The 25,843-nt window shown below is 58.3% G+C and overlaps 1 protein-coding gene across 4 annotated transcripts; it reads right to left on the bottom strand.

Moving 5' to 3' along the window:
- Positions 1-1,645: 1,645 nt before the first annotated feature.
- Positions 1,646-22,602, bottom strand: CLUH (CLUH binding protein of NUMT mRNA). 4 transcript variants are annotated; one of them, XM_012740794.3, is made up of 26 exons: positions 22,378-22,602; positions 14,901-15,103; positions 13,927-14,098; positions 12,211-12,354; positions 11,899-12,038; positions 11,648-11,802; positions 11,418-11,543; positions 10,968-11,115; positions 10,671-10,763; positions 9,241-9,935; positions 8,371-8,594; positions 8,135-8,239; positions 7,851-7,951; positions 7,084-7,236; positions 6,935-6,997; positions 6,575-6,819; positions 6,240-6,324; positions 5,948-6,101; positions 5,722-5,861; positions 4,767-4,847; positions 4,558-4,683; positions 4,354-4,475; positions 3,993-4,086; positions 3,780-3,914; positions 3,621-3,694; positions 1,646-3,063 (listed from the first exon to the last, which is right to left on the bottom strand). In XM_012740794.3, the coding sequence occupies exons 1-26, from the start codon at positions 22,475-22,477 to the stop codon at positions 2,877-2,879; spliced, it is 4,065 nt and encodes a 1,354-aa protein (XP_012596248.1). In that variant the 5' UTR covers positions 22,478-22,602; the 3' UTR covers positions 1,646-2,876. The 4 variants fall into 4 exon arrangements, with proteins under 4 accessions (XP_012596248.1, XP_012596250.1, XP_012596251.1 ...); XM_012740796.3 differs by having other exon boundaries at positions 8,135-8,236; XM_012740797.3 differs by having other exon boundaries at positions 11,899-12,023.
- Between the last annotated feature and the right edge of the window lie 3,241 nt (positions 22,603-25,843).

The raw sequence follows: 25,843 nt of genomic DNA, 5'->3' as shown, positions 1-25,843 counted from the left end.
AACAGTTCTCTCAGTACTCTTATGTAACAAGGCAGAAGTAGATGCAACCTTAATAAAAGTTTAATGTGGTTATGACAATTCTTTTAAGATATTTTTCAAATTATAAAAATAGGACCAGGTGCAGGGGCTCAGACGTATAATCCTAGCACTTTGGGAGGCTGATACAATGAGATTACTTGAGGCTGGGAGTTTGAGACCAGCCTTGGCAACATGGCAAGACCCCATTTCCATTTTTAAAGAAAGAAATTAGCCAGGTGTGGTGGCACGTGCCTGTAGTCCCAGCTACTTGGAAAGCTAAGGCACAATTGTGTGACCCTAGGAGTTTGAGGCTGCAATGAGCTATGATTATGCTACTGCACTGTGTAGCCTCTGAGACAGAGCAAGACCCTGTCTTAAAAAAAAATTATATATAAATCTGTATGTATGTATGCATAAAAAATGCACATTAAAAAGAAATCCAAACAGAAGGAAAAAGTAGTAAGCGAAAGACCAGAGCAGGCATGTGGAGAGGCTGATGTGGCTCACACAATTTAGTGAGACTTTTGCATCTTGAAGAGCTGCTGGACCACACTGAAGCCACAGCCTAGCATGTGCCAATTCTCACACGAAACCTGTCACCTAAGAGAAGGGAAGGAGAAAGGCTGGATTTCACACCTACAGCCTCCATTTCCTTTATAAAACAACAGTCCCTTGTCATTTGGGTTGTCAAAAGGTGTGACAGCACTAATGTGCTTAAGGGATCAACCAGGAAAAACAGCCCTGGGCTTCTCAGGTGACAAGTAGGCACATTGGTAATTAAACGCCATCCATTCTCAGTTTTAAAATAATTTGGAGAAGTGTGGCGAAACCCATGTCCCCTGGTCAGGGGACAAAGGCACAGTGGTTACTGTGAGGCTGGGAAGGAGGCTGCTGGTGGCGCGCGCACCAGGCTCCACTGGTCACCGTGTTGATTTGGGTGTCACTTAAAACCGTGAGGTCGCGGACATTTATTCCAGTTGGCTGACAGATTATTAGGGTTGGAGTTTTCTTTTTCAGAATTTCGAAGACACAAAAAATTTTCCCCAAATTGCAAAAGGCACTCCATTCTAGATGAGGCCGAGGGCCTGCCTGCTCTGGAGACGGGTGGCTGGGCAGCAGCCGCCAGCTGTGAGACTTAAACTCCCCTCTCCTGAGAAAGCGCCCTTCATGTCACAGCGCCACTCAGGTCCACCTAGGTGGGCTCCCCTTCCTTCCATCCAGCTTTACGATAAAGCCACTAGGATGACCAATTTCAGCTACTCCTCCATCCCCCCAGCACTGCACACCTTCTGGTGCCCAACCCTCCTACCCCAAGCGAAGGGACACTTCACCTGAGGTGCCAACAGTTGGGTGCTCAGTGACCTGGCAGGTCAGCTGCCTAGTACCCCTCCCCACCCAGCCTTTTCTCTCCTGTCACCAAGACAGGCGAGGTTCACCTCTGTCACAGGCCCATGAGCCTAGTGACTGGCAGCTGAGTGCTTGTGACTCCACCCACTTAAGTGACATTATAAGCATAATCTTGAATTCAACCTAATTTACACATATTCATCACCCAGGAACGTTTCTGACAACAGCCCTTGCAGTCAAATGAGACCAGGTTACAGAACACCCAGGTGAGGCTGGGACAGCAGGTTTCAAAAACTCACTTTATTCCAATGTGAAATGAAGACGTGATGGTTTAAAAACAAGAAAAAGTTCTTGATCAGCTGTGGGGATGCTTGCTAGCTCACGCCCACTCCCTTTGAAACAAGGTGTCTGGACAGACCCAGGTCGGGGCCACCAGACACAGCTCCCTCAGCTCACAGGTGTGACCTCCTCCCCAGGGCTCTTACAGCAGGCACAGAGAAGCCAGAGAAGCGGCACAGGCAGGCGGGGAGAGGGAGCGGGCCGCTGGGAACCGCCTGCTACCCCCAGAGCTACTCTCCACAGAAGGTGCTTAAGGGGCTGGGGCCAGGACCAGGGAGGGAGCCGGGCTCCACAAAGAGGTGACAATCACTCCTGTACCTGGCCCTCCCCCAGGATCCATGATTCAGCCTGGCCCCCCAACCCGCACCCACCCCACCCCACTGTGCGTTAGGCAGCTCAGGTTAAAATGGGGAGAAGGATACATTCAGACTAGCCCCAAGGTTATCCCGAGGGGTGCAGGAGTAGGGAGGCCTGTCAGAGCCTGTGGCAGCGCCTCCTGCTGGACCCAAGGGCAGACAGGCAAGGGTGGGTGCACGGGGGTGCCCAGCGACTGCCACTGCCAACCCCTCACCCTCACCCTGGAGCTACAGCCACAAAACTAAAGTGCACCCCAACTCTCCAGCCCTGCCACAGAGCTCTGGCTCCCCATCCCAGGATACAGGAAAGCCCCCTGTCTTTTTTGGCTTAACACCTAGACTTTCAGCCAGGTTGGGCCTGGGGGTAGTGGCAGCAAAAGCAGCAGCCATAATGTCAAACATACAAATGACCTGAGAAGTCTCAGCTGCACATCATCCACTCACAACCGACTCGGGGCTATGTACAAGTTGGGGAGGACAGACCGAGACACGCACGGCACGGACACACTCGCACACACCTGCCGGAGGACGGGGACCGGGGGACACCTGTCCCCCAGCTGGGAACTGATGCCCACACACTCCATTCACGGGTCTTCACTTAGGCCTCTGCATCGTATATTCAGTGAACCAGTGCAAAAACATCTTTTTGGGGGCAGGCAGGCCAGGCTGGGGTCCCAGGAAGATGCTGGGGGTGGGGGGTGGGGTGGAACATGGAAGAAGAGGGACTCGCTTCCTCTTCCGATCTGCAGGCATGCCCCCTTCTCCTGGAATCCGCATCACTGGTGACGGGGCCGCCGATTGTCCGTCTGTCTCTCCCTATCCCTGCAAGCCCGGGGAAGAAGGGTCCTTGGCAGCCTGGGGCTGGGAGCCCCCATCCTCTGGGTCCCCCGCTGGCTCCGGCTCCGTGGCCATGGGCTCCTCAGCCCTATCCCTGTTTCTGCTGGCCTCCTGGAGCTGGTGCCGCCGTGCCACCTCAGCTTTCAGATTCTCCAGGTCTTTTTGGCTGAGTAGAAGGGTGGGATGAAGGTGGGTCAGACCGGGCCTGGGCCCTCTGACACCCGACCAGCTTTGGTTACACTTGCACTTGGGAAAAAGATCAGCCTCTAAGAGATTTGTGTGGAACAAGGCCCCTAAATGCTGAGAAAGTAAGAACCCTGCGCCGGACACGGCCTGAGGCCCGGCTCCACCCTCCCCACACACAGAGCCCAGCCCCTTCCCACACCCTGCAGGGGGGAGGGGAAGGGGACAGAGGGTGCTGCCTGCAGAGCCCCACGTGGTCCTCAGGGCCTGCTCCCAGGGCACGCCTGGCAGCCAGAGGAAGGATGGAGCCACTTTTTAGGCACTGATATGAAAGATCACCAAGATAGACTGTTAGGGAAAAAAGCTCTGTGAGTTCAGTCACGCAGAGTATTTCTGGGAGGATTCATTCACAAGGAACTTCTCATCGCTGGCTCTGTGCTCAATTTTGAGCCGTATCCATGTATGAGTGGGTGACACATCTCAGATAATAGAAAGCTAGGGGCTCACTTCTGGGTGGGGTGGGGGGCACCGGGGCCTTACCTGAGAGGAATGAAGAGGATGCCGTTGATGACATTGAGCTGTTCCAGGACGCTGGCCATGCTGGGCGCTGTGAACTGAGGGCAGTAGGGCCTCGGTGAGCGAGGCTCAGCTGCCCTAGGCTGGGGCGCCCCCCCCCCCCCCCCCCGCCCGGGAACGTACTTTGAGGGGAGGGATGTTGGCGCTGGAGCCATTGCGGTAGATCTCATTCATGGTGCGCTGCAGGGCCACGGCCTGCTGGGTCAGGCACTTGAGGTACTCGGAGCTCTCCTTGGTCTTCTCGTGGTCCTCGCCCAGCTACGGGAGAGGCAGGAAGGGATCAGGCTGCCCACGGCCCAGGCCCAGGCCCAGCCCCCAGCCACTGCCGCAGCGCACCTGGGACTTATAGATGGTGTAGCCTTCCTTCTCGTGCTGCAGGGCCGACCGGAACTCAGCTTTGCTCTCGTAGACCCGGGCAACAAGGTGGTGGCTGCCAGGAGGCACAGCAGGCAGGGCGAGGGAGGGACATGAGTGGGCTAGGTCGTGGGGGCTGACTCGGGGCGGGGGGATCCCCTACATCCCTCCCTGGAATCAACCCAAGGGGAATATCAAGTCCGGGGCTCAGAAGAGGGGAAAGCTGAAAGATACTTTCTCAAAAAAAATCTGATGAAGACAGAACACTGGGTCCCTCCCCTGCCCCACCCCAAGTGCTCCATGCGCCCCCTGGCCCCGGTGCGGTTCATGCAGCCTCCCTCACCTGAGGGCCACCTTCAGGGCCTTGGGCCCATGGTACTTGGTGCTGACGGCCAGTGCGTTCTCCAGGAAGCGCAGCGAGAGGTCGTACTCCATCACGCCATGCAGCACCAGCCCGATGTTGTTCTGGGGGCCGTGGGGAGAGCCTGGTCAGCTCCCAGTCCCCAGGACACAGGCTGGTCCCCGTTGCCCCCTCCCTGGCACTCACGTCCAGCAGAGCCATCTCAGGGTGGTCTTCCCCAAACACCAGCAGCATGAGGTAGCGGGCGCGGTACAGCAGGCTCAGCGCCGTGGACAGCTGGCTGCTGGCGAAGCAGTACAGGGCCAGGTGCATCTGCGGGCGGGCGTGGCGGGTCAGGGCCGGGCGTGGCGGGTACGGACACCAAGGGCACCGCACGCCCCCCGCACGGCACTCACGTATTCCTGGATGGTGTTGGGGTGCTCGATGCCCATCACCCGCTCGCTCATCAGCACGGCCTTCTGCTGGTTGCTCAGGGCCTACGGGGAGGGGGGCTGTTGATCCAGGGCGGGCGTTGCCCCACGCCCAGAGCTGCCGGCCCCCGGGGGGCAAGTGGCCCCACAGTGCAGCTCTCTCGCCTGCCCGTCACCTCGGCTGCATTTCTTGTCTGTGCTTCACACGAGGGCAGCGGGAGGGCCACAGCTGCTGTTGTGCCGTGAAGCGCACACATCCCGAGGCCTTCTACAAGGCTGTTGTTTTGAGCCCTTTTCCCCCAACAAAATCTATGCAAATCTAAAACTACTAAGAATGAAATACTAACTTAAAAAATACAAAAACAAAGGAAAAAAGCAGTCCCCTTGATGGATGGGGACGTGGGGAGGCTGAAGCATGCCGACCCCCAAAATGGCCTCTCCGAGCCCCAGTGAGGCGAGGCAGCCTGAGCACCACAGGGCCACACGTGCTCACAGGTGACTGTGGCTTCCACGGGGTGCTTGCAGGTGCAGGGCACTGTGCCCTGGAATGTGCCTGTGCCAGCACCCCGTGGGGGAGCCCTGCCGCACCTCTGCCGTTGCGGGTCCCCCACCCCCGTGCTGGGGCGGGGGGGGGGGGGGGGGGAGAAGGCTCCCAAGGACGCGCTGTGGAGGGGTGGGGCTGGGGAAGCCAAGAGACACAAACACAGCAGCAACCCCAGGGCCTCCCTGAGCCCCGCCGGCTCCTCCACGTGGTCCCCAAGGTGAGGTGGGCAACCACCTAACCCCTTTGACGGGGCTGCAGTCCTGCAGGCCTGGACTCCCACTTCCTGCTACCACAGCAGGTGACAGCGCAGCCCCAGACCCCTGGCTCACCGTGCCCAACACCAGGCCAGGCCCCACGGCCAGCGAGGACACAGCCCAGCGCATGCTCAAGACCCACCTCGGTGTAGTCGCCCATGATGTAGTGGAGACGGGCCAGCAGGCGCAGGCAGGCGCAGATCTCCACGTGCATGGCTCCGTACACGTTGTTAAACAGGTTCAGGGCCTCGTTGATGAGCTCACAGCCCTCCTTCAGGAAGCCTGCAGGGCACCCCCAAGGGTGGCAAGGTCAGGGCCAGGGATGAGGGAAGCCCCGCACCTCCGCTCAGCCCCACCCAGCCGCGTACCCTGCTGGACTTTGGCCTGCCCACTCTGGAAGAAATGGAAGGCGTCTGAGGCCTTGGGGTTGACGTGCTTGACCACGGGGAAGATGTTGAGCACGTCCTCCTCGGTGAACGCGGGCTTGTGGCGGCTGTCGAAGCTGTACTCCTTCAGCAGGATCTGCAGCGAGTGCGACACCCACGGCAGCCTCAGCCCCAGCTCAGACAGCCAGCACCTCCTGACCCACCACCGTGCACGGAAACGGCCACGTGGAGAAAGCCGCCTCCCCCCGCCCTCTGGCCCTTGAGCCGTGCCCACCTGGATGCCGGTTTTCAGCGAGATCTCGCGCAGCAGTGTTATCTTCTGTAGGCCGTAGGTCTCCACGGCCTGGTCCACGCTCTCGCTGGGGGGGCAAGAGGGCCTGAGCAGCCCTGCCTGGCCCCACCCCTACCACCCTGCCCCGGCAGCTGCTTCTCCACCAGCCCCAGGGCCTCCCACCTCCACAACCACTCCCTGGGTGGTGTCAGACACCGGGGCAGAGCCCTGGGTTGGGGCTAGGACCCTTCTGGCCCACGGCCCTAGGACTGACTACAGGCCTGGATGTTGTCTGAGCCCAGGGGTCCCACACCTCCCTGCCCCGGCCATGCACGCACCACTCAAGGCTGAAGTCGTAGTAGTTCTTGGCCTCCTGGCAGATGTTCTTCCAAAGCTCCTGGGGGGTCATCACAGCCCAGGCTGTGTTATCCGCAGCCCCTGGGGGCCGGTTTTTCCTCCTCTTGTTCCTCTTCTTGGAGACCAGCTCGTCGGCAGGCAGGTGGGCCACGGGGTTGGGGTAGGAGCTCAGGAAGCAGTTCAGGAAGTGGCTGATGGCGGCTGAGAGCCCTGAGAGCTCAACCCCCTGCGAGGGAGGTTTTGACAAAAGTCACAGGGGCCCTCGCCCCAACGGGAGCTCCTCCCTGATGCCTGACACCACCCAGGGAGGCCCTGGCCAACTGGAAGGGGAGGGGCGGTACCTGTAAGTACGTCTTGAAGATGTGCTTGGCAGAGCGGGTGATGAGTTCTCCGATGCCTATTTTCTGGAAAGATTCAAAAGGGAACCGTGGTCAGGCCCCAGGCCTCCTTCCTGGCCCCACCAGTCCCACGGCCCACCCGGGGCACTCACGTAGATGTGGTCTAGCTGGTCCCGGGCTGGGCTCCGGAGCACGAGGTCCAGCACCTTGCCCAAGTAGCGCATGTTGATGCCACGCTGGCGCATCACCTCAGCCAGCGTGGCCCCGTCCATGGGCAGCACCGCATGCTCTGTGCAGTCCTTCACCTGTGGGCTGAGACAGGTCAGGGCCCTGGCCTGGCACCTCAGCCTCCACCCCCCTGGGTCTTCCCCGGGGAGCACACGCTGTCCTGGGGCCCTGAGGGAAGGACTCAGAGCCCAGCTTCCTGGAAGGCAGCAGCAGGGACACAAGAGCCTGCCCTGCACCTCCAGCGCTGGAGAACTGACCCACTCAGGGACGCCAGGCCAGGGGCCGCACAGGTGGCCAAGCCCAACAGGTGGCATACACTCCTCTCTGACTACCAGGGCAAAAGCAGGGTGACACTTAGGGGCCACTACTCTGCCCCCACACATCCAGAGGCTTGGAGGCGCAGCAGTCTGAGACAAGTCCACCACCTGAGCATGCCAGCTCCCCCAGCCCTCGGGCCACACAGGGATCAGGACGGACCCAGCTGCCAGCAGGGCAGAGCCTGCGCCTGAGGACTCCCCTGACCTCTCAGGGTCAGGCTGCCACCTATGACATGGGATGACCATTCACCCTGCCTGACTACTTCCAGGCCAGGAAAAGCTAAGGCGGCCACTTCCGTGAAGGACCACAAGCTCCAGTTGGGGGCACATGAGGCACCAGGCCCACACCACCACCCTCGGGGACACGTCCTCACCAAGCCAGGGATCTGGCAGGAGAGCAAGAAGGCAGCCGCGTCTTTCAGCAGCTGCTTCTGGTCCCGAACTTCGTCCTGGCAGGACTCTGGGAAACGAACCCCTGGAAGAGGGAGGGGAGAGGCTTGTGCCAGGCAGGAGGGAGGCGGGCAGGCAAGGCAGAAGCCGCTGGGCTGGCGGGGGCAGCACCCGGGACACACAGGCCCACCAGCACCAAGGGCCCCAAGACCCCCTGCACAGCTCTGCCCACCCTGCTGGGCTCCTGCCGCCCAGCCCCCGCACTTGCCTGGCGAGAAGATGTCAGGGTTGAAGCGGATGTCGAAGGCCGTGCTGCTGATGGAGCCGACCGCCTTGCACGCATTGCGGATCACCTCCCGGCTCCGAGGGTCTGCTGCGGAGACACAGCCCGATGAAAGGCGGACCCCCAGCCTCTGCAGCAGTGGGGCTGGGCTGCCCCGAACCTCACCACTCCCAGCTCCCTGAGGACATGGGCGAGGGCCAGCTGCCAGGGGCTCTCCCCACCTGTGCTGTCGTCCGCTGCGATGGTCTCCGCCAGCTCCTTCACCTTGGCCAGGCCACTAGCGGTGCTCCCCTCCTCCTCCCTTTCCGCCTCGGGGCCCGGGGGGTCTTCAGGCTTGGACTCCGAGGAGGGAGGCCCACCATTTTCCAGGGAGGTGGGGTTCTCCAGCTTGCCGGCTTTCTGCTGCATCAGCTGCAGGGCGGCTAGCTTCATGAAGAGAAGGTACCTGGATCGAGGCAGACAAGACAGAGCAGAACATGAGAAAGGGCTGTCTGGAAGCTCTGCTGCCCGCAGCTTCCTGCTGGCTACAGGGCCCGAAGCCAGGCCCCAGGTTCCTGGCCTATGGGGGGGAGGCTGAGGAATGTCGGGGCTGGACACACTACAGGCACAAGGACACATCCTGCCCAGTGTGCAAGTGTCAATGCATGCACGCACATGACAGCAGCAGGTCACAGCAAAAACCAAATCTCCCTGGACATGAAGACACTGGGGTGTCTCGGGTGAGAAGTGGCTCACCAGCCAAGCCAGGGCTCTCAACAGACACCTTGAGAAAGAGTTAGTCACAGCTTGGGATGTTTGACACCTAAGCACCGTTCCTGCCTCATACTCCACCCACGTGACATTCACAGCCACCCCGGCAGATGTCCAAACACTCCTTCAGACGCAGCAGCACTTCAGCCGAGTCCCCGCTGTACCCATCATCTCTGCACTGGGGAGTCCGGCAGACTAGGTCAGGGAGGCCAATGAGTGTGGCCAGAACCAGCCCTTCCTCACCTTCCAGAGCTTCTCCCTTCAAGGATCCGGCCCCCAAACAACGGAGGGTGCCAACGCCTCCTGGCATGCAGCCTCAGCCTCGCAGGGCTGCTCCTCACCTGTGCTCCACGAAGGCATCCACCAGCTCCTGGCGCAGGCAGCACAGCTTGTGCCGGTGGGCGCGGGGGAAGCCGGCGCGGGTGCACTCCTCGGGCAGCTCCTCCCCAGGCACGGGCAAGAAGTTGAGGTCCGGGGGAAAGGTGCGCAGCAGGTCAAGGATGTAGTGGCGCCCGTCATTGCCGATGATGCCCTTGCACTCCACTGAGGAGCAGAGCTCCACCTCCTCGTCGCGGTCGTTGAGCACCCGGTGCCGCAGGATCTTGAGGGGCCGGCTAGTGCGCTCTAGCAGCTCCAGGTAGCGGGGGTGCGACACCACCGTCTTGCCAAAGTCGATGGACCCGTAGATGACGCTCTGCTCCTGGTCCCGCTCCAGGATGCCCGGGATGATGGACTGGGCCGTGACCCTGTAGCCGCGGTAATCTACCACCACCGTGCCCAGTGTGTACAGCCCCTCCACGTCCACCGCGTTATACGTGCGCACGCCGTTCAGGTCATTGGTGGGCGCTACATAGGCCGCCACATCCCCACCAAAGTCCTTGTAGTGGTCGCGGACATCAAAGCCCAGGCTGAAGAAGATGTTGTTCCAGATGAACATCTGCATCTTGGTCTCCTCGCTGGGGTTGATGGCCATCACGTTGCCATCGATGACTGCCATGGCGCCCCGAGTGGCAGCCGCTGTGAAGTCACTGTGCACCTGGGAGGGGCCAAGGTTGGGAGAGTGAGAGGCCCCATCCACAAGAGCCTCAAGGTGTGTCCACCCTGGCTAAGCTCACTTAGGTGGTGGAGGAAACCAGGCCTGCCTTGGGAGCCCAGGGACCCCTAGCCTCAGTTTCCCCACATTTAGAGAAGGGCAAGAAAACCATTGTAACACTTATACTGAGACAGCAGATCTCAGTGAGTAACACGGTGGGAGGGCTGGAGCAGGGTCCACCGGGTTATGTGCCGGTGCACTTGGACAGGTAACCTCACAGACCCAGCCTACTCGTCTATAAAATAGTAACCTTTACAAAGTCACTTGTAAAAAAAAGTACTGACCTTTACAAGGTGTCCAAAAGATTATAGGAACTAATGCCTATAAAGCACTTGGCAATGCCCCTGGCAAAGTTAGTACCCAAGAAATTAGCTCGCTCTTTCACCATCACCACCTCTGGGCGGTAAGATTACAGGAGGTTTTTCTTCAGCAACTATTTTCCTCATTTCTCTATCCCAGTAACGGTACCAATAACATTTACACCCCAGCAAGTTGAAAGTGCCATACAGATGAGCTGCTGCCCTAGAAGGGTCAGAGTGTGTACCCAGGCCAAGGCCCCATGGCAGAGAGGAGAGGAAGCCGGGTGATCCTTGCCATTCAGCCCAGAGGGAAACAGAGCTCCCTCCTCCCGTGGACTCAAAGTCACAAAGCCAGAAAAAAGGTAGGGGCTGCAGGCACCTTGAATATGGCTCTTTCTCGAAGCAGCCGCTCAGGCAGGTTCTTTCGGGGCAATTCCCTGGTCGTCTGCAGCTCCTCGTTCCAGTCCCGAGTCTGCAGAGGGACGAGGGAGGGAGATGCAGGCTCAGCCCGTGCCCCAAGACTGGCTCTGCGAAGTCCCTTCTTCCACCTCCCCGTGGCCAGCCCGAGACTCCCAAATGAACAGACAAGTGTGGAGCCTCCAGGGGAGCGCACAGACCCAGCGGGGCGTCCAGGAGGGGAGGGACGCCCAGCGAGGGTGCGCCAGGCCGCAGTCACCTGTCCAGGAATGTGCTCCTCGTAGCCCAGCCTCGAGGTGTAGGCATCCTCTGCGCGCACACAGTCCATGGCGTGCTCCGCCTGCGGGGCCGTCCAGCTGTACACCTGGAACGGGGTGGCGATCCTCTCGAACGGGTGGCGCTGGACCCTGTGGCAGGCAGGGGAGGGGGAGATGGGGCAGCCCACCGAGCTCAGAGCCCTGCTGCGGGCCCCTTCCCTGAGGCCCCCACCTGCTCTGGCATCCGCCCGCCCCGAGACGCTGCCCTGAAGAGTGAGACGGAAGCGAACGGGCCTCTCCTGGCTGCTGTCTCCAGCGCTGGCTGACAGCGCCCTACAGGGGGACCTGGGCACTGGAGGATGGGGGCAGTTTCTCTGGGCGGAAGTGCTGGAGTTCAGGCCAGCCAGTTCATACCACAGCCCCTGCGACGTGATACAAGGCAAAGGCTCTACCTTTTCTTCTGCAGCACAGCGAAGTTTTTTTTGAAGGTCGGGCTGATCTGGTTGAGCAGCTCCACTAAGGAATGGCTGAGGAAGCGGGGGCTGGCGGGTTTTGGGTTGAAGTGATAGGCCGTGGACCTGCAGAGAGAGGGTGGTCACTCAGTGGGGTACCCCAGGTGTCCGCCCACAGACCCGGAACGGCTGGGCACATTAGGGCCCATGGCGGGCTGGCAGGGACTCACTGGTTCAGGTAAAAGCCCCGTGTGGACGCGGTGATGCTGACTTGCCGGTCCTCGGCTGTGATCACAAACAGGTACATGAGGTCCCCATGCATCTTGCGGTTGCCCGGGGGCGGGTTCCAGCCACTCATGGTCAGCACTTTCAGGCACTGCAGGGGCTGCAGGAACGGCCAGGCATGAGTGGGCCAGGCCTCCTGGTGTGTGGCCTCCATCCACCAGGGACCCTCTAACTCACTCCCCCCCAGGAGGCCCACCTTCCAGTCACGGTTCTGGGGCTGCAGGGGACACAACGGCCGCTCCCGGCTCCCTGGCAGGATGTACTCGGGTGGTGTGCAGTCAATGGGGTCCATCTCCAAGCCCTTCTTCCGCTTCCCGCTGTCTGAGGGACCCGAGGCTGGTGGTCAGCACAGGGCCAATAGGGCCAACCACCTCCCAACCTCATCATGGCCCCAGTCTGGGCACCTCAGGTCACTCCAGGAGGAAGGCCTGGCCCCAATCCCCCTCAGCCCCTGGCCTCCTTGCTCCCGGCCCCTCTGCCCAACCCCCAGCCCCAATTCCTCCCATACCTCCCAGGTCACCATCAGTGAAGACACTCAGGAAGGACAAGGAGTTGCAGTCAACTCCATTGAAGGCATCAGATGGGTCCAGGCTCTTGAGCAGGTCTCGGACGTGGCGCACGTGGATGCGGGCCTCACGCACCGTGTATGGCTCTGTCGGGAAGGGGAGGCTGTGACCAGGGCCCTTCACCCTGGAACAACCTGCCTAGCACAGAAAATCGTCTACAGGGGTGCTAGCATGGGTGGTCTTAATTTCCAACTTTAGGCTTCCATTTTCAAATTCCACTATGGACATACAAGCTGGAGTTCTGATTTTAAAACACACGCACACCCCTACACCCCTGCCAGCTGGTAAGCCCAGATCCTTATTCACACAAAACCTTCTGCCAAATGCCTCCTGAAGTACACGCAACCCTTGGGGAGCCCCCAAGGCTGCCCGCTTTTCGTGCACTAGTGTCTCAGTGGGCAGGGCCTTCAGAGCTGCTGGGTCACCTCCACCTCAGCCCTGCTTTCCCAGGCAGCTCTCACTCAGTAGGGGCCTGAGAACTTCCCAGGACCTTCAACTTCAACACTGACCCCCAGATGTGCTTCCTGGGATTTTAATGGCGGCTCTTTAGGAGGCGGGAAGAGGTTCTGTTATCAACTATGGACATCACTGAGCTACAGACCTTTTCCACAGTCGCTCTTAACAAGCAGACAGGCATTGGGAACCTGAGTGGCTTCTCCCCAGGAAACTGGAGTCAATAGTCACTTTTGGGCCAGGCGCAGTCGCTCACGCTTGTAATCCTAGCACTCTGGGAGGCCAAGGGAGGAGGAGCGCCTGAGGTCAGGAGTTCGAGACCAGCCTATGCAAGAGTGAGACCCCGTCTCTACTAAAAATAGAAAAAATTAAACCAGCTGACTAAAAATAGAAAAAAAAAATTAGCCTGGCATGGTGGCACGTGCCTGTAGTCCCAGCTACTTAGGAAGCTGAGATAGGAGGATCCCTTGAGCTCAGGAGTGTGAGGTTGCTGTGAGCTAGGCTGATGCCACAGCACTCACTCTAGCCTGGGCAACAGAGACTCTGTCTCAAAAAAAAAATCTCTTTTGTTTTATGACTAAAGCAGTTTCAACACACCAGTTGACAGCTCTGCATCAGGCCTGACTTCCACACTGAAGGGCCGTGAACTTTTTTTATCTTTCGCGTCAGGGTCTCACTCTGTTGCCTGGGCTAAGTAAAATGGCCCGTTCACAGCTCACTGCAACCTCAAACTCCTGGGCAAGTGATCCTCCTGTCTCGGCCACCATGCCCAGCTAATTTTTTTCTTCTCTTCATAGAGATGAGGTCTCACTATGTTGTCCAGGCTAGACTCAAAGTCCTGGCTTTAAACGATCCTCCTGCTTCAGCCTCCAAAGTGCTGGGATTACAGGTGTGAGCCACCTTGCCCAGCTTAAAACTTTTTAGTTTCCTTACAAGACTTACCATTTATTTTTATAGAATTTGACGGGCTGATCTCAAGCCCTGGCCTGATATTGCCTGATTTTTTTTTTTAGAATCTCAACTCTGTCCTTTAACCTGTGGGCCGTGAAGTTGGAAGCTGCAAGTGTGATGGTCCAAGAAGCAGCCCTATGCTCCGATCCCACCTCCACGTGCTCATTTGTGACAGAGAGCCCAGCAGTGGTGGTGGGGTGCTGGCTGGCACTGCCTCAAGGGCTCTCCCCTGGCCACCCCACTTCTGGACCAACCTTCCACCACTCGGAGCACTGAGCCTTCCTGCAGCCCCTCAACGCTGCGAAGCTCTGAGAAGTGGTCCAGCATGTTGCCATCCAGATGAAGCGAGAAGCAGGTACGGTGACACGTGTCTTCACGGTCCATGAGCACCTGGTGGATCTCCTGCACCATCTCCTGGGGGGACACCTGCCAGGGAGAAGGTCCAATCACCCTGGTAAGAGGTCACATGGTGGGGAGCAAGGACATATACCCTGTCCCCAGCCCAAAGTACCTGGGTCCTGAGAATAAATGCCCCAAATACTCGGTTTCCCACTTCCTGGCTTTTAAATTCCAGGCCCTGTCCACACACCACGGCCACCTGCATCCGCATGTGTGCGCAGGACAGAGCCTGGCCCCGCTAACTGTTCCCGCAGACCAAAAGCAATTCCCAAGCAGAGCAGCAGCGGATGGAAAAACTGGGGGACAAAATGGCAACCTCACCTCCTGCCTTGCCCTAGAGGGCAAATGGCTTTTGCTGTCTAGAAGGGGTGCTTCTGTGAACACAGAGGGCATTAAAGGGCCTTGCCTGGTCCCAAGGAGTTACCAGCTTGCAATGCTTCTAGGTTGGCTCTGCCCTTGGAGACCACCCAATGCCACCCTCCCCTCTGGCAGATAATAACGCAGCCCAGAGAGCTGACTTGCCTGAGGGCACAGAGCAAGAGGCTAAGGAATCCTGGGACCCCAACACTGCCCAGACACAAATACTCCTCTCCCCAAACAGAGCCGGCAGTCCCAGCTGGTAACTGTCCTGTAGCCACGGGCAATGACCTGAACCTTGACTTGATTCCCACGTCTGTCACAATAGCTGAGTGACCTTGGGCAAGGCACACGACCCTTAGTTTTCTGCCTACACGCAGTCAGGATCCGTAGAGGCAAGGCTCGGCTTTTTGGCCTCATGCTCCCTAGCAGGCTGAGGCCCTGGGCCCTAGTACCCCTTCCTCCATCTTACCTGCAGTGAGAAGGGCTCGATCCCAGGGGCCAGGATCTTCACAGAAAAGCCCGTGTCCTGAATGACAATGACTTCCTGTCCAGTGGTCTCATCTCCGGGCTCAGCCTCATCCAGCCCATTTTCCCGAGGTGGCTCAGCTGCCCGCTCCTCCTGCTTCAGGCTCTCTGGGCAGTCCCCATTCAAGAGCATGACTGATGGTGGCTCTAGGGGCGGCAAAAAAGAAGCTGAGTCAGGTGGGCCTAGTTGTTCAGTGCCCAGTAGAATGACTGCAGCCCTCCCAAGCCCTGGTCCCAACCAAGATACCAGGGTCCTATCCCACCCTTAGTACCTGCAGGCCAGGGTGGGTACCTGCAGGCCACCTGCGAGGGGACTGTCTTCTCCCTTCCACATCCTGTGCCCTCCCTTCCACTCACTGCTCCTCAGCTCACCACAGCCTGGCATTGCATCACCTGAGCATGCTCCCAGACCACTCTCCCCAGGACCACCAATGCCAAGCTGAGGGCACAGCCCAGGGGTCTTCTCCAGCCCTAATGTATCTGGCTTCTCAGCAGCACCCTATTCCCCACTCACTTCCTCCTCCTCCTCCCTGACCAAAGAGACACCCTGTCCCTCCCTGTCCAGCTCCAGCCTCTTCCACTGGCCCTGAGCTGTGGTCTGAGCTGCAGGTGTGCTAGGGGACCCAGCCTCTCCCCACACCTAGGGCTTCCAATACCCTCCTCTCTCAGCTCACATGGCCAATCCAGGCCTGCAGCAAGCTTTTCAGACCAAGGAGACAGCCATCTCCCAGGCGTCAACATGTGGCTGCCCTTTAGGCACCACCAAAGACCCATCTTTTGGGCATGGAGTTTATCTTCCTCCACAAACTGGCCCCTGCTCTGTGAGGACCCCCCTCCTACTACCTAGTTACCCAACCTAAATTTCCCAACTGACCCATGGGACCCTGCCTCTGCAGCCACAGCCCTGGTACAGGCCTTTCTGCTGTTTCAAGAGTGCCACTTGGAACCCTTCTCATAAGCCCGCTGTTCACAACATCAAGCTTCTTAGGACTCAGGCACCAACCTAAAGTCAACCCCAGCTCCTGCCGAGGTCTGGCTACACAAAACCACTGGAAGCCTGAGAACCAGCCCACATCACATCCTCCCTCTCACCTGTGCTTTTGTTCATGCCGACACCCCACTTACCCCATTCACTCTTCAAGGCCTATCTGCAATAAACCCTCTTCTCAAAAGCCTGCCCAAATGACCCTGATGGCAGAATCACCCCCCTCTCATTTCCAGAGCCACAGTCCCCCCCCCACAAGCAGGTGTTCTGCTGCATCTGGGGTGGCTGTCCAGACCCACAGCTCTTTCCACCTTCCGTCTTGCCCAGGCTCAACCAAAGGGATCAAATTAATGAATTAATTACTGTAAACCTGTAGCTAAGTCCAGTATTTGTGAACAGCACCCAACTCACATGCTGGGGGGAGGCAGGTGACAAACCTTCCACTTCTACCTTGGCTCTGGGGGAGCAAAGGAAAGCTACGCGCCCCCCCATGTCCCCTGCACCCCCCACAACCACCCTAGAGAGCCAAGGGCCTCTTCTCAGAACCCTTTAGCAAAACACAGGCCTGCCTGGATGCCCATTTGGCAAAAGGGGTCTGCCCATTTGGCCTCCATGATCTGCCCATAAGCCAGACTGCCTGGCTTGGCTGGAGCTCAACTGCCCCAGCACTGAGAAGGATCTTGGGTCCCCTTCCAGAGAGGACAGCTCTGCCCAGCCCATCCAGACCCCACCTCCCCTTCCTTACTGCTGTCAGGAGTGGGGAGAGGGTGCATTTCCCCAGGACTGTGTGGTCTCTATCCAGACCCACCGGAAATGTGGACAGGGGCCTTAGGGAAGGAATTGGCACAGTACAAAAAGAACGCCACACCAGTCTGAGCAACATAGGAGACCCCATCTCTACAAAAAATAGAAAACTTAGCCATATGTGGTGGCGTGTCTATACTCCCAGCTACCTGGGAGGCTGAGGGAGGAGATCACTTGAGCCCAGGAGTTTGAGGTTGCAGTTGAGTTATCGAAACATCACTGCACTCTAGCCCAGGCAATAAACAAACCAAGACCCTGTCTCAAAAAAAAAGGGGCGGGGGGGCGGGTATATACATACATAACGAGTGAGATGTGTACCATCTGGGGGATGGTCATGCTGGAAACTCAGACTTGTGAGGGGAGGTGGGGGGAAAAAAAAGGCCAGGCCTGCCAGGGGACAGGGAGAGAAGCCACTCCCTGCTCCTTGTCTCCCCACAACCTAGCGATAAATAGGATCTCCAGGAGCTCAGGTATACCCCTCCCCCCACCCCAAATAAGGGTGCCTGAGGCCCAGAAAGGTTCAGAGCTTGGCCCAAAGTCACCAAGTCAGAATGGACCCGATTCCCTTCCCTCCTGCAGCCGACACCCCCATGCCACTGCGCTGCCCTCAATCCTCGTCCCTATGTACCTTCAATAACTGTATCTGTTATCACCCTTCCACCCCCACCACACTCTCTCCAAACCTGCAGTGAAACTCCCCAAAAGCCACAGGAGGCAGGAGCACCTCTCCTTCTCCAGACCAAGAGAGCCTGGCAGGTCACCCTCAATCCCTAGCAAGTGAGCAGCCCCGCCCCAAAGTGCAAAGTGCCTGATTCTAGTGACAGAGCAGAGATGGGAGAGGCAGCGGATGGTCAGCTTTCAAAAAGCAGCAAGAAGAATAGCAGACAGGAGGCAAAACTTCCCCGACCGGCCCCTGAGAAAGGCTTTGCTGGCTGGCAGACCCTGAAATGAGAGGAGAAGCAGGAAGGGCGCCACCCAATAGGGAGCAAGTTTTGAGCTCTGAGATCTCAGCAGTGGGGAGTCAGAGACCTGGACCTAGAAAGGAAGCCTGTGCTCCTCTGGCATGGGGAGGACGTGGAGGGAGGGAAGACAAGGTAAGGTAGCCACAGCTCCCAATCTGCCTTCCCCAGCAGGGAGCCTACCAGTCCCGGGGCACCTATTCCCTGATCACATTTCAAAGGAATGTGGCTTGTTCCCCAGCGCTACCTCTCCCCAAGACAGCGGTCCTGTTCCTTCTCCCTCCTCCAAGGAACCCCAAAGGTCTCCACACCACTGGGTGAAGGCCAAGTGACCTCCCCAGCAAGAGGCTGGCCAGCTGGTTCACGCAGCCCCCACTGCCCACCTGGTGCTGTCGGCGGCTGCCCTCTCCTTGGCTCTGGGGTCTCGGCACTGCCATGGCAGCAAGGCAGCCAGCTCTCAGGTTCAGGCCCAGCACCGCCTGTGTCCCTCATTCCGGCCTCCGCCGCTACCCTTGCCCTAATGCAGCTGGTCGGCTGAGGACTGGAGCTCCGGCTGGCTTCGGGTTTCAGTGGGGCCAGGCCTGCCGGGGCAGCCTCGGGAAGGGCACACTCCCCCTGCCTCGAATCCTGCTCAAGGTCGGCCGGAAGGACGGCTGTGGGCCAGGAGGCCCCGGTGGCTCCAGGACCCCAGGAGAAGCTGCTATCAGCACTCTGGCCCACCTCCTTATACCCCACAGAAAGGGGGTCACTGTTGGCAAAGCTGCTAGGCAGGCAGGAGAACCCATCATTTGGGGTACCTGGACCCCTCAAGATTGAGGGCCTAGGAGACTGACTGGCAGGTGAGGGGCGCAACAAGGGGGTCCTCTCTTCAGCTCCAACCCCAGAGGGGGTGGGCAGGACTGCTTCAGCCAGCTGCCGGCAACAGCTGGCGCAGACCCGGGCCCAGGCCATGAGGTGGCCGCCCCTGTCTACCAGTCCCTAACACTGAGCACCCTGCCTGCCTCCTGGGTCAAGTGGCTGGCTGGGGCCTCTGGCTCCTGCTGCCCCCTGCAGGTGACCTGGCAGCTATCCCCTCCCTGAGAGTCACTGGTTCTGATGGGAGGGGGTTGGGCCCCCAGTTTCCCAGAGGACAACTGCTCCCGTGCCCCAGGCCTCCAAGCTCCACCAAGAAGCTGGCAGGCTCTGGCTTCCCTTCCCAGCAGCCCTTGCACTGCCAGAAGAAAACCAAGTCTCTCCCCAGGGAGAACAGAACTGGCAGCAAGAAGCTGAAGGCCACTCGGCTGGGGAGAAGAACATGCCCAGCCACGCCAGGGCGCCTTCCCAGGGCCTCTGACTTGTTGCCAGGGCCCAGTCGGGACTGCTCCGGCATCCATACTAACCAGGGTGGGGGCGGGAGCCAGGCTTTCACTCCAGGTCCCCTCCCCTCCAGGTCTAAGGACACAGGCAGCCCTGAGTGTCTGGCACTGAGCAGACCCTCAGCCTCTCCAGGGCCCTCAGGAAGCATTCTGGGGCTCACACAGTGACCAGATAAGAAGGGCCAGGCCCAGGCAGAGCCCCTCGCCACTCACACCTGAACCCTCTGGAGACAGAGGTGGGGCAGGGCAGCCTGGTGATGACCCCAGGGAAATGTTGGCAGCCCCACTGTCCTGGTAACCACAGAGCCAGTGCTACCTCCAGGCCCAGCCCACAGCAGGCCCCTACATCGGCTGGACCATCCCATCTCACTTGAGGAAACCGAGGCTCCAGAAGGCTAGTAGGCAAGCTGCCTCAGGTCGTAGAGGCAGCAGGCAGCAAAGCCAGGTGTACAACTTCTCAGCCTTTTGGCTACGATCAAGTGAAGAAAAAAACCTGGTGTGTCAGATGCCTTGGAGTGCTGCCCCCACCCGTGGGACCCGTTGGGCCAGGCTGCCCACCAGGTAAGCAGCACCTCCTTCCTCCACTAGGCCTCAGGACTCTACCTCCAGTCACAGGATGCCCTGAGCCTCCCTGGGCCAGCACCTCTCCTGCCATATCTCTGAGGGCACCTCTGAGGACCTGGGCTTTGGGGAAAAGGAAAAAGAAGGAGGTGCTCTGCAGAACGGGCAAGGGTTGCCCAAACAGCACTCTGCACACATGCAAGCTCTCCAGCGCTCACACAACCACCCAAGTTTCAACTGGACAGATTAAAGAGATAAAATGCACCCTTGTCCTGGCCTGGGAGCACAGGGGTGCCACAGGCAGCACACAGGAGTTAGAAAGAAAACTTAGGCCACCCCAGGTGGCCTCTGTGTGCCTCCCCAGTCTAGCATGGTCTCACTCAGGAGACTGTGCCAGGGCCAGGCCACACCTCAGCCAAGGCCTCAGCAGGTGAGGCTCCAGCAGGAAGTAAGGCCCCAAAAGACACCACCCCATCCCAGGAACCCAGGGCTTCAAGGACAGGAGGAGGGGGCAGGGAGGCAGTCTACTGAAGACCCTGAGGAGATGGGCAGTTTGTTTGCCTCATTCCTGTCCTACCCAGGCCAGAAGCAGGTCTTCAGGGTCTGAGGATCCTGAGTTCCTAAAGCTGCTCTGCCCAGAATCCTACCCAAGAGAGGAGCTTTAGGATCTTGTTGGGGAGTTCCAGTAAGCCCCTAAACTCCTCCCCAGTCTGCCAGCCCCTTCTCCTCCCCCTGTGGGCCTCAACTCCAGGCAGCCCTCCCCTAGGCAAAAGGAACTTGACATGCCACTGTGAACTTGAAAAACCTGCCCGTTCTCTTAACCCCTAAAAGCTGCTTTAGTCCCAAGAGGTAACTGACCCTTGCCCCCATCCCCAAAAGCCTCAATCACTTCTTCCTTAAGGGGACTGGAGAGCCTTCAAGATCTGGGGGGCTCAGGTCAGGGGCCTCGCTTCTGATGCTCAGGTGGGAGCCTGCTGGGGGCCTTCATTAAGGCTACCTCCTTCTTCTAACAATCTGGCTGGCTGTAATATAAGTCCTATATCTATACTGGCTTCCTGGGGACATAAGAATCAATGTTCTACCCACTAGTACGCTCCCAGTTTCCCCCAAATGAACAGGTGTGCCCTTTCCCTGACCCAGCTCACCCCGAACAGAGCCCCTCAACACATAACTAGAAAGGGGCTTCACTGATGCCCTCACAGAAATCCTCCAGCAGAAACTCCTCTCCTTACATTAACCCTGGCGCTCTCAGCATATAATCCAAACCAATGTGCCTGCCCCCGCTTCCTTTGCGCCATGCCAGGGTAGCCTTGGCTTCCTGGCCATGAGCTGGAAATCCAAATACTTCCCTTAACAACAAAATCACTGTGTGACCTTGGGCAAGTGCTTCAACTCTTCTGGTCTCTTGGCGAGAGAGAAGGTTGCCTGCCCCAACCTCCTCTTATCTCGCTTGCCCCACTGATTCAGACCCACAGCAGGACAAGCCTGACAGCTTGGGGCTATCGGCATTTGTTGTTCTGCCCAAACCTTGGCCTTGTCTAGACAATGAGCAAAGCTGCCACAGAACCTGTCCCTCACCCCAGGGTAACTGCTGTGATGGGGGCAGTCCCCATCCCGACTCCCAGCTCAGCTGGGAAAGGAGATGATGATGATGGCTAGGATGACAAATCCCCACTGAGGAGAGTTGGGGGGAGTGGCAGATAGGAGTAGTTCTGCATTGCACTGCCACTGCCACCCAGGGAAGAGAGGCCCAAAGTAGAGCCACCAGGTCTGAGGATGCATTGGGGAGATGACAACTGAGGGTCTGGGAAGGGGCTTCCAGCTCCAAGACTGGAGTCTGAGACATGATAGAGGTGGTGGGCACAGAGAGAACAGAGGGCCTGAGAGAAATGGAGTGAAGTAGGCCCCACCCAACACAAGCTGCAGCCACTCCCAAGGCCACACCACTCAGCCCCCATGGGGGAGAGCTGGGAGCTCCACTCCACATTGCCGACCTTTGCCTTAAAACAGCAACTCTGGTCTGACCCACTTTTCGCAATAAGGCAGGTTAATGATCAAGTTCTGGCACAAACACCTCCCCCTGCCAAGGAGCTTGGCTTTGCCCCCCTGCACCGACAGACCACAATCGCCCTCCCTTTCCAGGTTAGCCGACCGGGCCAACACCTAAGAGGGCAGAGATCACACTCTGAAGACGTGGGGTTATAGCCTTGCCTCCGGGGATGAGCCAGAGAAGCCCCCTCACGACACACACACCCCCCACCTCGTGCTTTTCCCAGAGACCAAGCCTGGGAAGCCTCTAGCTGAGCCTCACTCAGGGCTGCAGTCCTGCGCATAGGGAGCGCCTGGAATCCTGGCGCTGAGGGCGGCCCTGAGGGAGGATGTCCCGCAAGTGCCAGAGTGACCCTAGCTCTGAGGGCTCCCCAAGCCCGGGCGCGGAGGGGGTGGGGCTGCTGATTCTATCGGTCTGCGGCGGCTGCGCACCCCGAAACCGCGTGTGCGCGCACGTGTCCCCACGATAAGGCGCGCGTGTGCCCGCCGAAGCTGCCCTCCCCGGGACCCCACGTGCGAAGCCCGGGCCGCGACCGGGGGCGACAGTGAAGGTGACCTTCAGGGCGGGGATGGCCCGGTGGAGGGCCCAGCAAGATGCAACAGGCCCAGCGCAGAGGGAAGGCGGCGGTCCCCGCGGAGTCCCGAACCCGCCCGTCCGGCCTGCTCGAGCCACCCCCCCGCCGGCCCACTGGCCCCGGCCCCACTCACCGGGCGCGTCCGGCCGCCCCTTGCCACCGGCCTGCGAGCCGTGCTCCCGGGCGTTGTCGGCCGGGGCGGCCGCTGGCAACTCGTCCGTCTTGATGACCATGGTGGCGGGAGCGGGCGTCCAGCTCGGCTGTCCGCGCCGCCCGCCGCGCCACTAACCCAAGTGCCCTGCGCGCCGCGGCCGCTGCGGGAAGGACGGAGTCACCGGCCCACGTGGTGCGCGCTGTAGCCTTTGACCCCGCCGCCGCTCCCCTGCCCCGCCCTCGCGCCCGGCCCGGCCCACGGAGGCCCGCGAGGGACAAAACGCGCCGCGCCTCCTTACCCGTCCACCGACGTGGTGACTTTCCTAAACGCCTTAAAGGCAACGTACTATGTCTCCAGGGAGAGAAAAGCTTCGGCCCCCTAGAGGGGCGGGGCTTCGGGGAGACTCCCTGCTGTTCGCTGCCCTCGGGCGGGCGCTGTGACCTTGGGTGGAGACTCCACGAGACCTGCCGTTGCTGACCTCCCCCTCCCCCAACGGCCCTGTGTTTCCTATTGTAGGAATGAACCAAATGAACAGAGTCTCTAATCTGCATTGTTCGCATGGCCCTCAGGGCACTCCTCACCCAGCGGGTGGTTTCCGTCCCAGTGGGTGGGGCTGGGGTGTGTCTGGATTATTGAGGAGGGGGTGTAGGGCAGCCTAGGGCAAAGTGGTCACCTGAGGTGGCGGGTGGAGGATGGCTCTTGGGGATAAACTGTCAGAAGTGGATCCAACAAACTTCGTCCTGAGCCACTGCGGGCTCCTCCTTAGCAGGGTCCTCATTTCCAGGCTGGTATCCTCATTTTGCAGTGGAAAAAGCTGAGATCAAGGTTATATGGACAACAAGATGTAGAGCTGAGTCTGACTAAGTGCAGGTGGTGAGGAGAGCCAGTGAAAAGGCTGTCAGCATTTAAGCAGGAGGAAGGGAGGTGAGAAGTGATAAGATTCATCTCTCAGAATGACCCATCTAGCTGCTGTGTAGTGTAGGTGCAGGGACTGAGCTGGACTAGAGGGAGATGAGTTATGACTCTTGCACGGGAAGGCTGGAGATAAGAACAAGCCCTGGATACTGGATGTATGTGGAAAGCAGGCAGGCAGCCTGATACAAGAACCTAACACTGAATTGGATTGGAAACCTGCAACCTCTACCTTGTGTCTTCCTGTGACCTTGAGCAAATCGCTTGATGTTCACCCCACTGAATCTCAGGTGCTTCCTTTGTCAGTTAAAAATACCCATCTCTTGAGCCTCACCTAGCTGTTGGGAGGAGATGGTGGTCATCAAAGCACTTCAGAAAGTGTGAAACATTCACTCAGCTGTGATTCACTCAGTCTTTCAAGCACAGATTGCAAGAGCTGAGTGCTGCAGGAAGGTCGGAGATGAACCAGGCCCAGGCCCAGGCCCTGCCTGGAGAAGTTTCAATCTGGTGGACGAAGTGAGATGTGCACAGCAACTTCATGTCCATGGCTGCAAAATAAGGGCCTTAAACAAGGTTCTGAGGGTTCAATGGAGGCAGTCAGGGAGGCCTTCTGGGAAGAGGCTGCTCTAAACTGAGTTTTGAAAGATGAGAAAGTCTGTTTGTTTTTTTTTTTTTTTTTGAGACAGAGTCTCGGTTTGTTGCCCAGGCTAGAGTGAGTGCCGTGGCGTCAGCCTAGCTCACAGCAACCTCAAACTCCTGGGCTCGAGCGATCCTTCTGCCTCAGCCTCCCGAGTAGCTGGGACTACAGGCATGCGCCACCATGCCTGGCTAATTTTTTGTTTATATATATATATCAGTTGGCCAATTAATTTCTTTCTATTTATAGTAGAGACGGGGTTTCGCTCTTGCTCAGGCTGGTTTTGAACTCCTGACCTTGAGCAATCCGCCCGCCTCGGCCTCCCAAGAGCTAGGATTACAGGCGTGAGCCACCGCGCTCGGCCTATTTGTTTGTTTTTTGAGACAGAGTCTCACTCTGTTGCCCAGGCTAGAGTGGCGTGGCATCAGCTTAGCTCACAGCAACCTCACACTCCTGGGCTCAAGTGATCCTCCTGCCTTAGCCTCCTGAGTAGCTGGGACTACAGGCATGTGCCACCATGCCAGGCTAATTTTTTCTATATATTTTTAGTTGGCCAATTAATTTCTTTCTATTTTTAGTAGAGACAGGTCTCCCTAAGGCTGGTTTCCAACTCCTGCCCTTGAGCAATCCTCTCGCCTTGGCCTCCCAGAGTGCTAGGATTACAGGTGTGAGCCACCACTCCCCACCTGTTTGTTTGTTTTTAAGAGAGGTGGTCTCAGCCAGGCGAGGTGGCTCACACCTGTAATCCTAGCACTCTGGAAGACCTAGGTGGGAGGATCCCTTGAGCTCAGGAGTTTGAGGTTGCAGTGAGCTATGATGACGCCACTGCACTCTACCTGGGTCCATAGAGTGAGACTCTGTCTTTCAAAAACAAAAAGAGACAAGGTCTCGCTCTGTCGCCGAGGCTGACTGCAGCCTCTAACTCCTGGGCTCAGTTTTAACATGGAGGTAGGGGGTGGGTGGGGAAGGCAGCAAGCCTGTGGTGGGAGAAACAAAGACATAAAAATTTTTTGGTATCATCCTCTGACCACCTTCTTTATAGTCTGGTGGTCTGACCTCTGATCACGTACTAAGCAGACCGATTTTTGGGTTCCCACTACCTGCACCAAGTTCTTTTCATCATAGTCTTAACAGCGGCTACTCCCACTTTCTCCAAACTGTCTCCACCATTGCCTATAAGATTGGCTATGGTTAAGGTCATCATGTAGTTTATCATCCAAACCAGGACACTTTTGAGAGTGAAAGTGGACACTATTAATAATGAAATTGAGACAACAGGCATAAACTGAGACTGTCTTGCCCAGACTGGGATGTTTGGGTCTTGGGTGAGGAGTCCAGTCGCTGCGCCAGGGGACTAGAAGGCAAGGACCATATCTTATTGACCTGGGTATCCCCAGCATCTTCCCAGAGCCTGATGCATGGTCGACACTCAATGTACATGTGTTGATTGAGTGGATAGTCCAGGTGTCGGGAGCCAGGAGGTCCACAGGATGCTGGAGGGGAGTACATTTGACCCTCACCATTGTTTATAATATCTGGGCTTTCCCTGCAGATATTCCCTTTGTGTGCCGTATGCTTCCACCTTTGTATCCAGAACTTTAGACCATTTCCATAAAGCCTGGCTGAGACTGTCAGCTTGCGCCCACACAGCATGCCCAGCAGAGGCACCTCTCCCTGTCCTCCTCCCGGGGTCTGAGTGCCTACTGCTCAGCACCAGGGCTGGTGACCAGTCTGTCCACGGGCCCAGTCCGGTCCCAGCAGCCTTAGAACCTGCAACTTCCCTTCAGTGGATCCTTTCTCTAGAAGGCTCCTGTTGCACAGTGCCCACCCCCAGGCTTGCCTGCGTGGCAGTCCCGAGCACTTCGGTTTCCTCATCTTTGGAGTCCCTGTGTAAAG

Source organism: Microcebus murinus, chromosome 18 (genome assembly GCF_040939455.1).
Source record: "Microcebus murinus isolate Inina chromosome 18, M.murinus_Inina_mat1.0, whole genome shotgun sequence".
NCBI classification, from domain to species: domain Eukaryota; kingdom Metazoa; phylum Chordata; class Mammalia; order Primates; family Cheirogaleidae; genus Microcebus; species Microcebus murinus.
This window is presented reverse-complemented; position numbering and strand designations above follow the sequence as displayed.

Coding starts and splice junctions, on each gene's coding strand:
- CLUH (XM_012740794.3), bottom strand. CDS start 22,477: ATGGTCATCAAGACGGACGAGTTGCCAGCGGCCGCCCCGGCCGACAAC. Junction 6,102..6,239: donor CGCTGAAAACCGGCATCCAG/GTGGGCACGGCT, acceptor CACTCGCTGCAG/ATCCTGCTGAAGGAGTACAG. Junction 4,848..5,721: donor TCATGGGCGACTACACCGAG/GTGGGTCTTGAG, acceptor CCCTCCCCGTAG/GCCCTGAGCAACCAGCAGAA.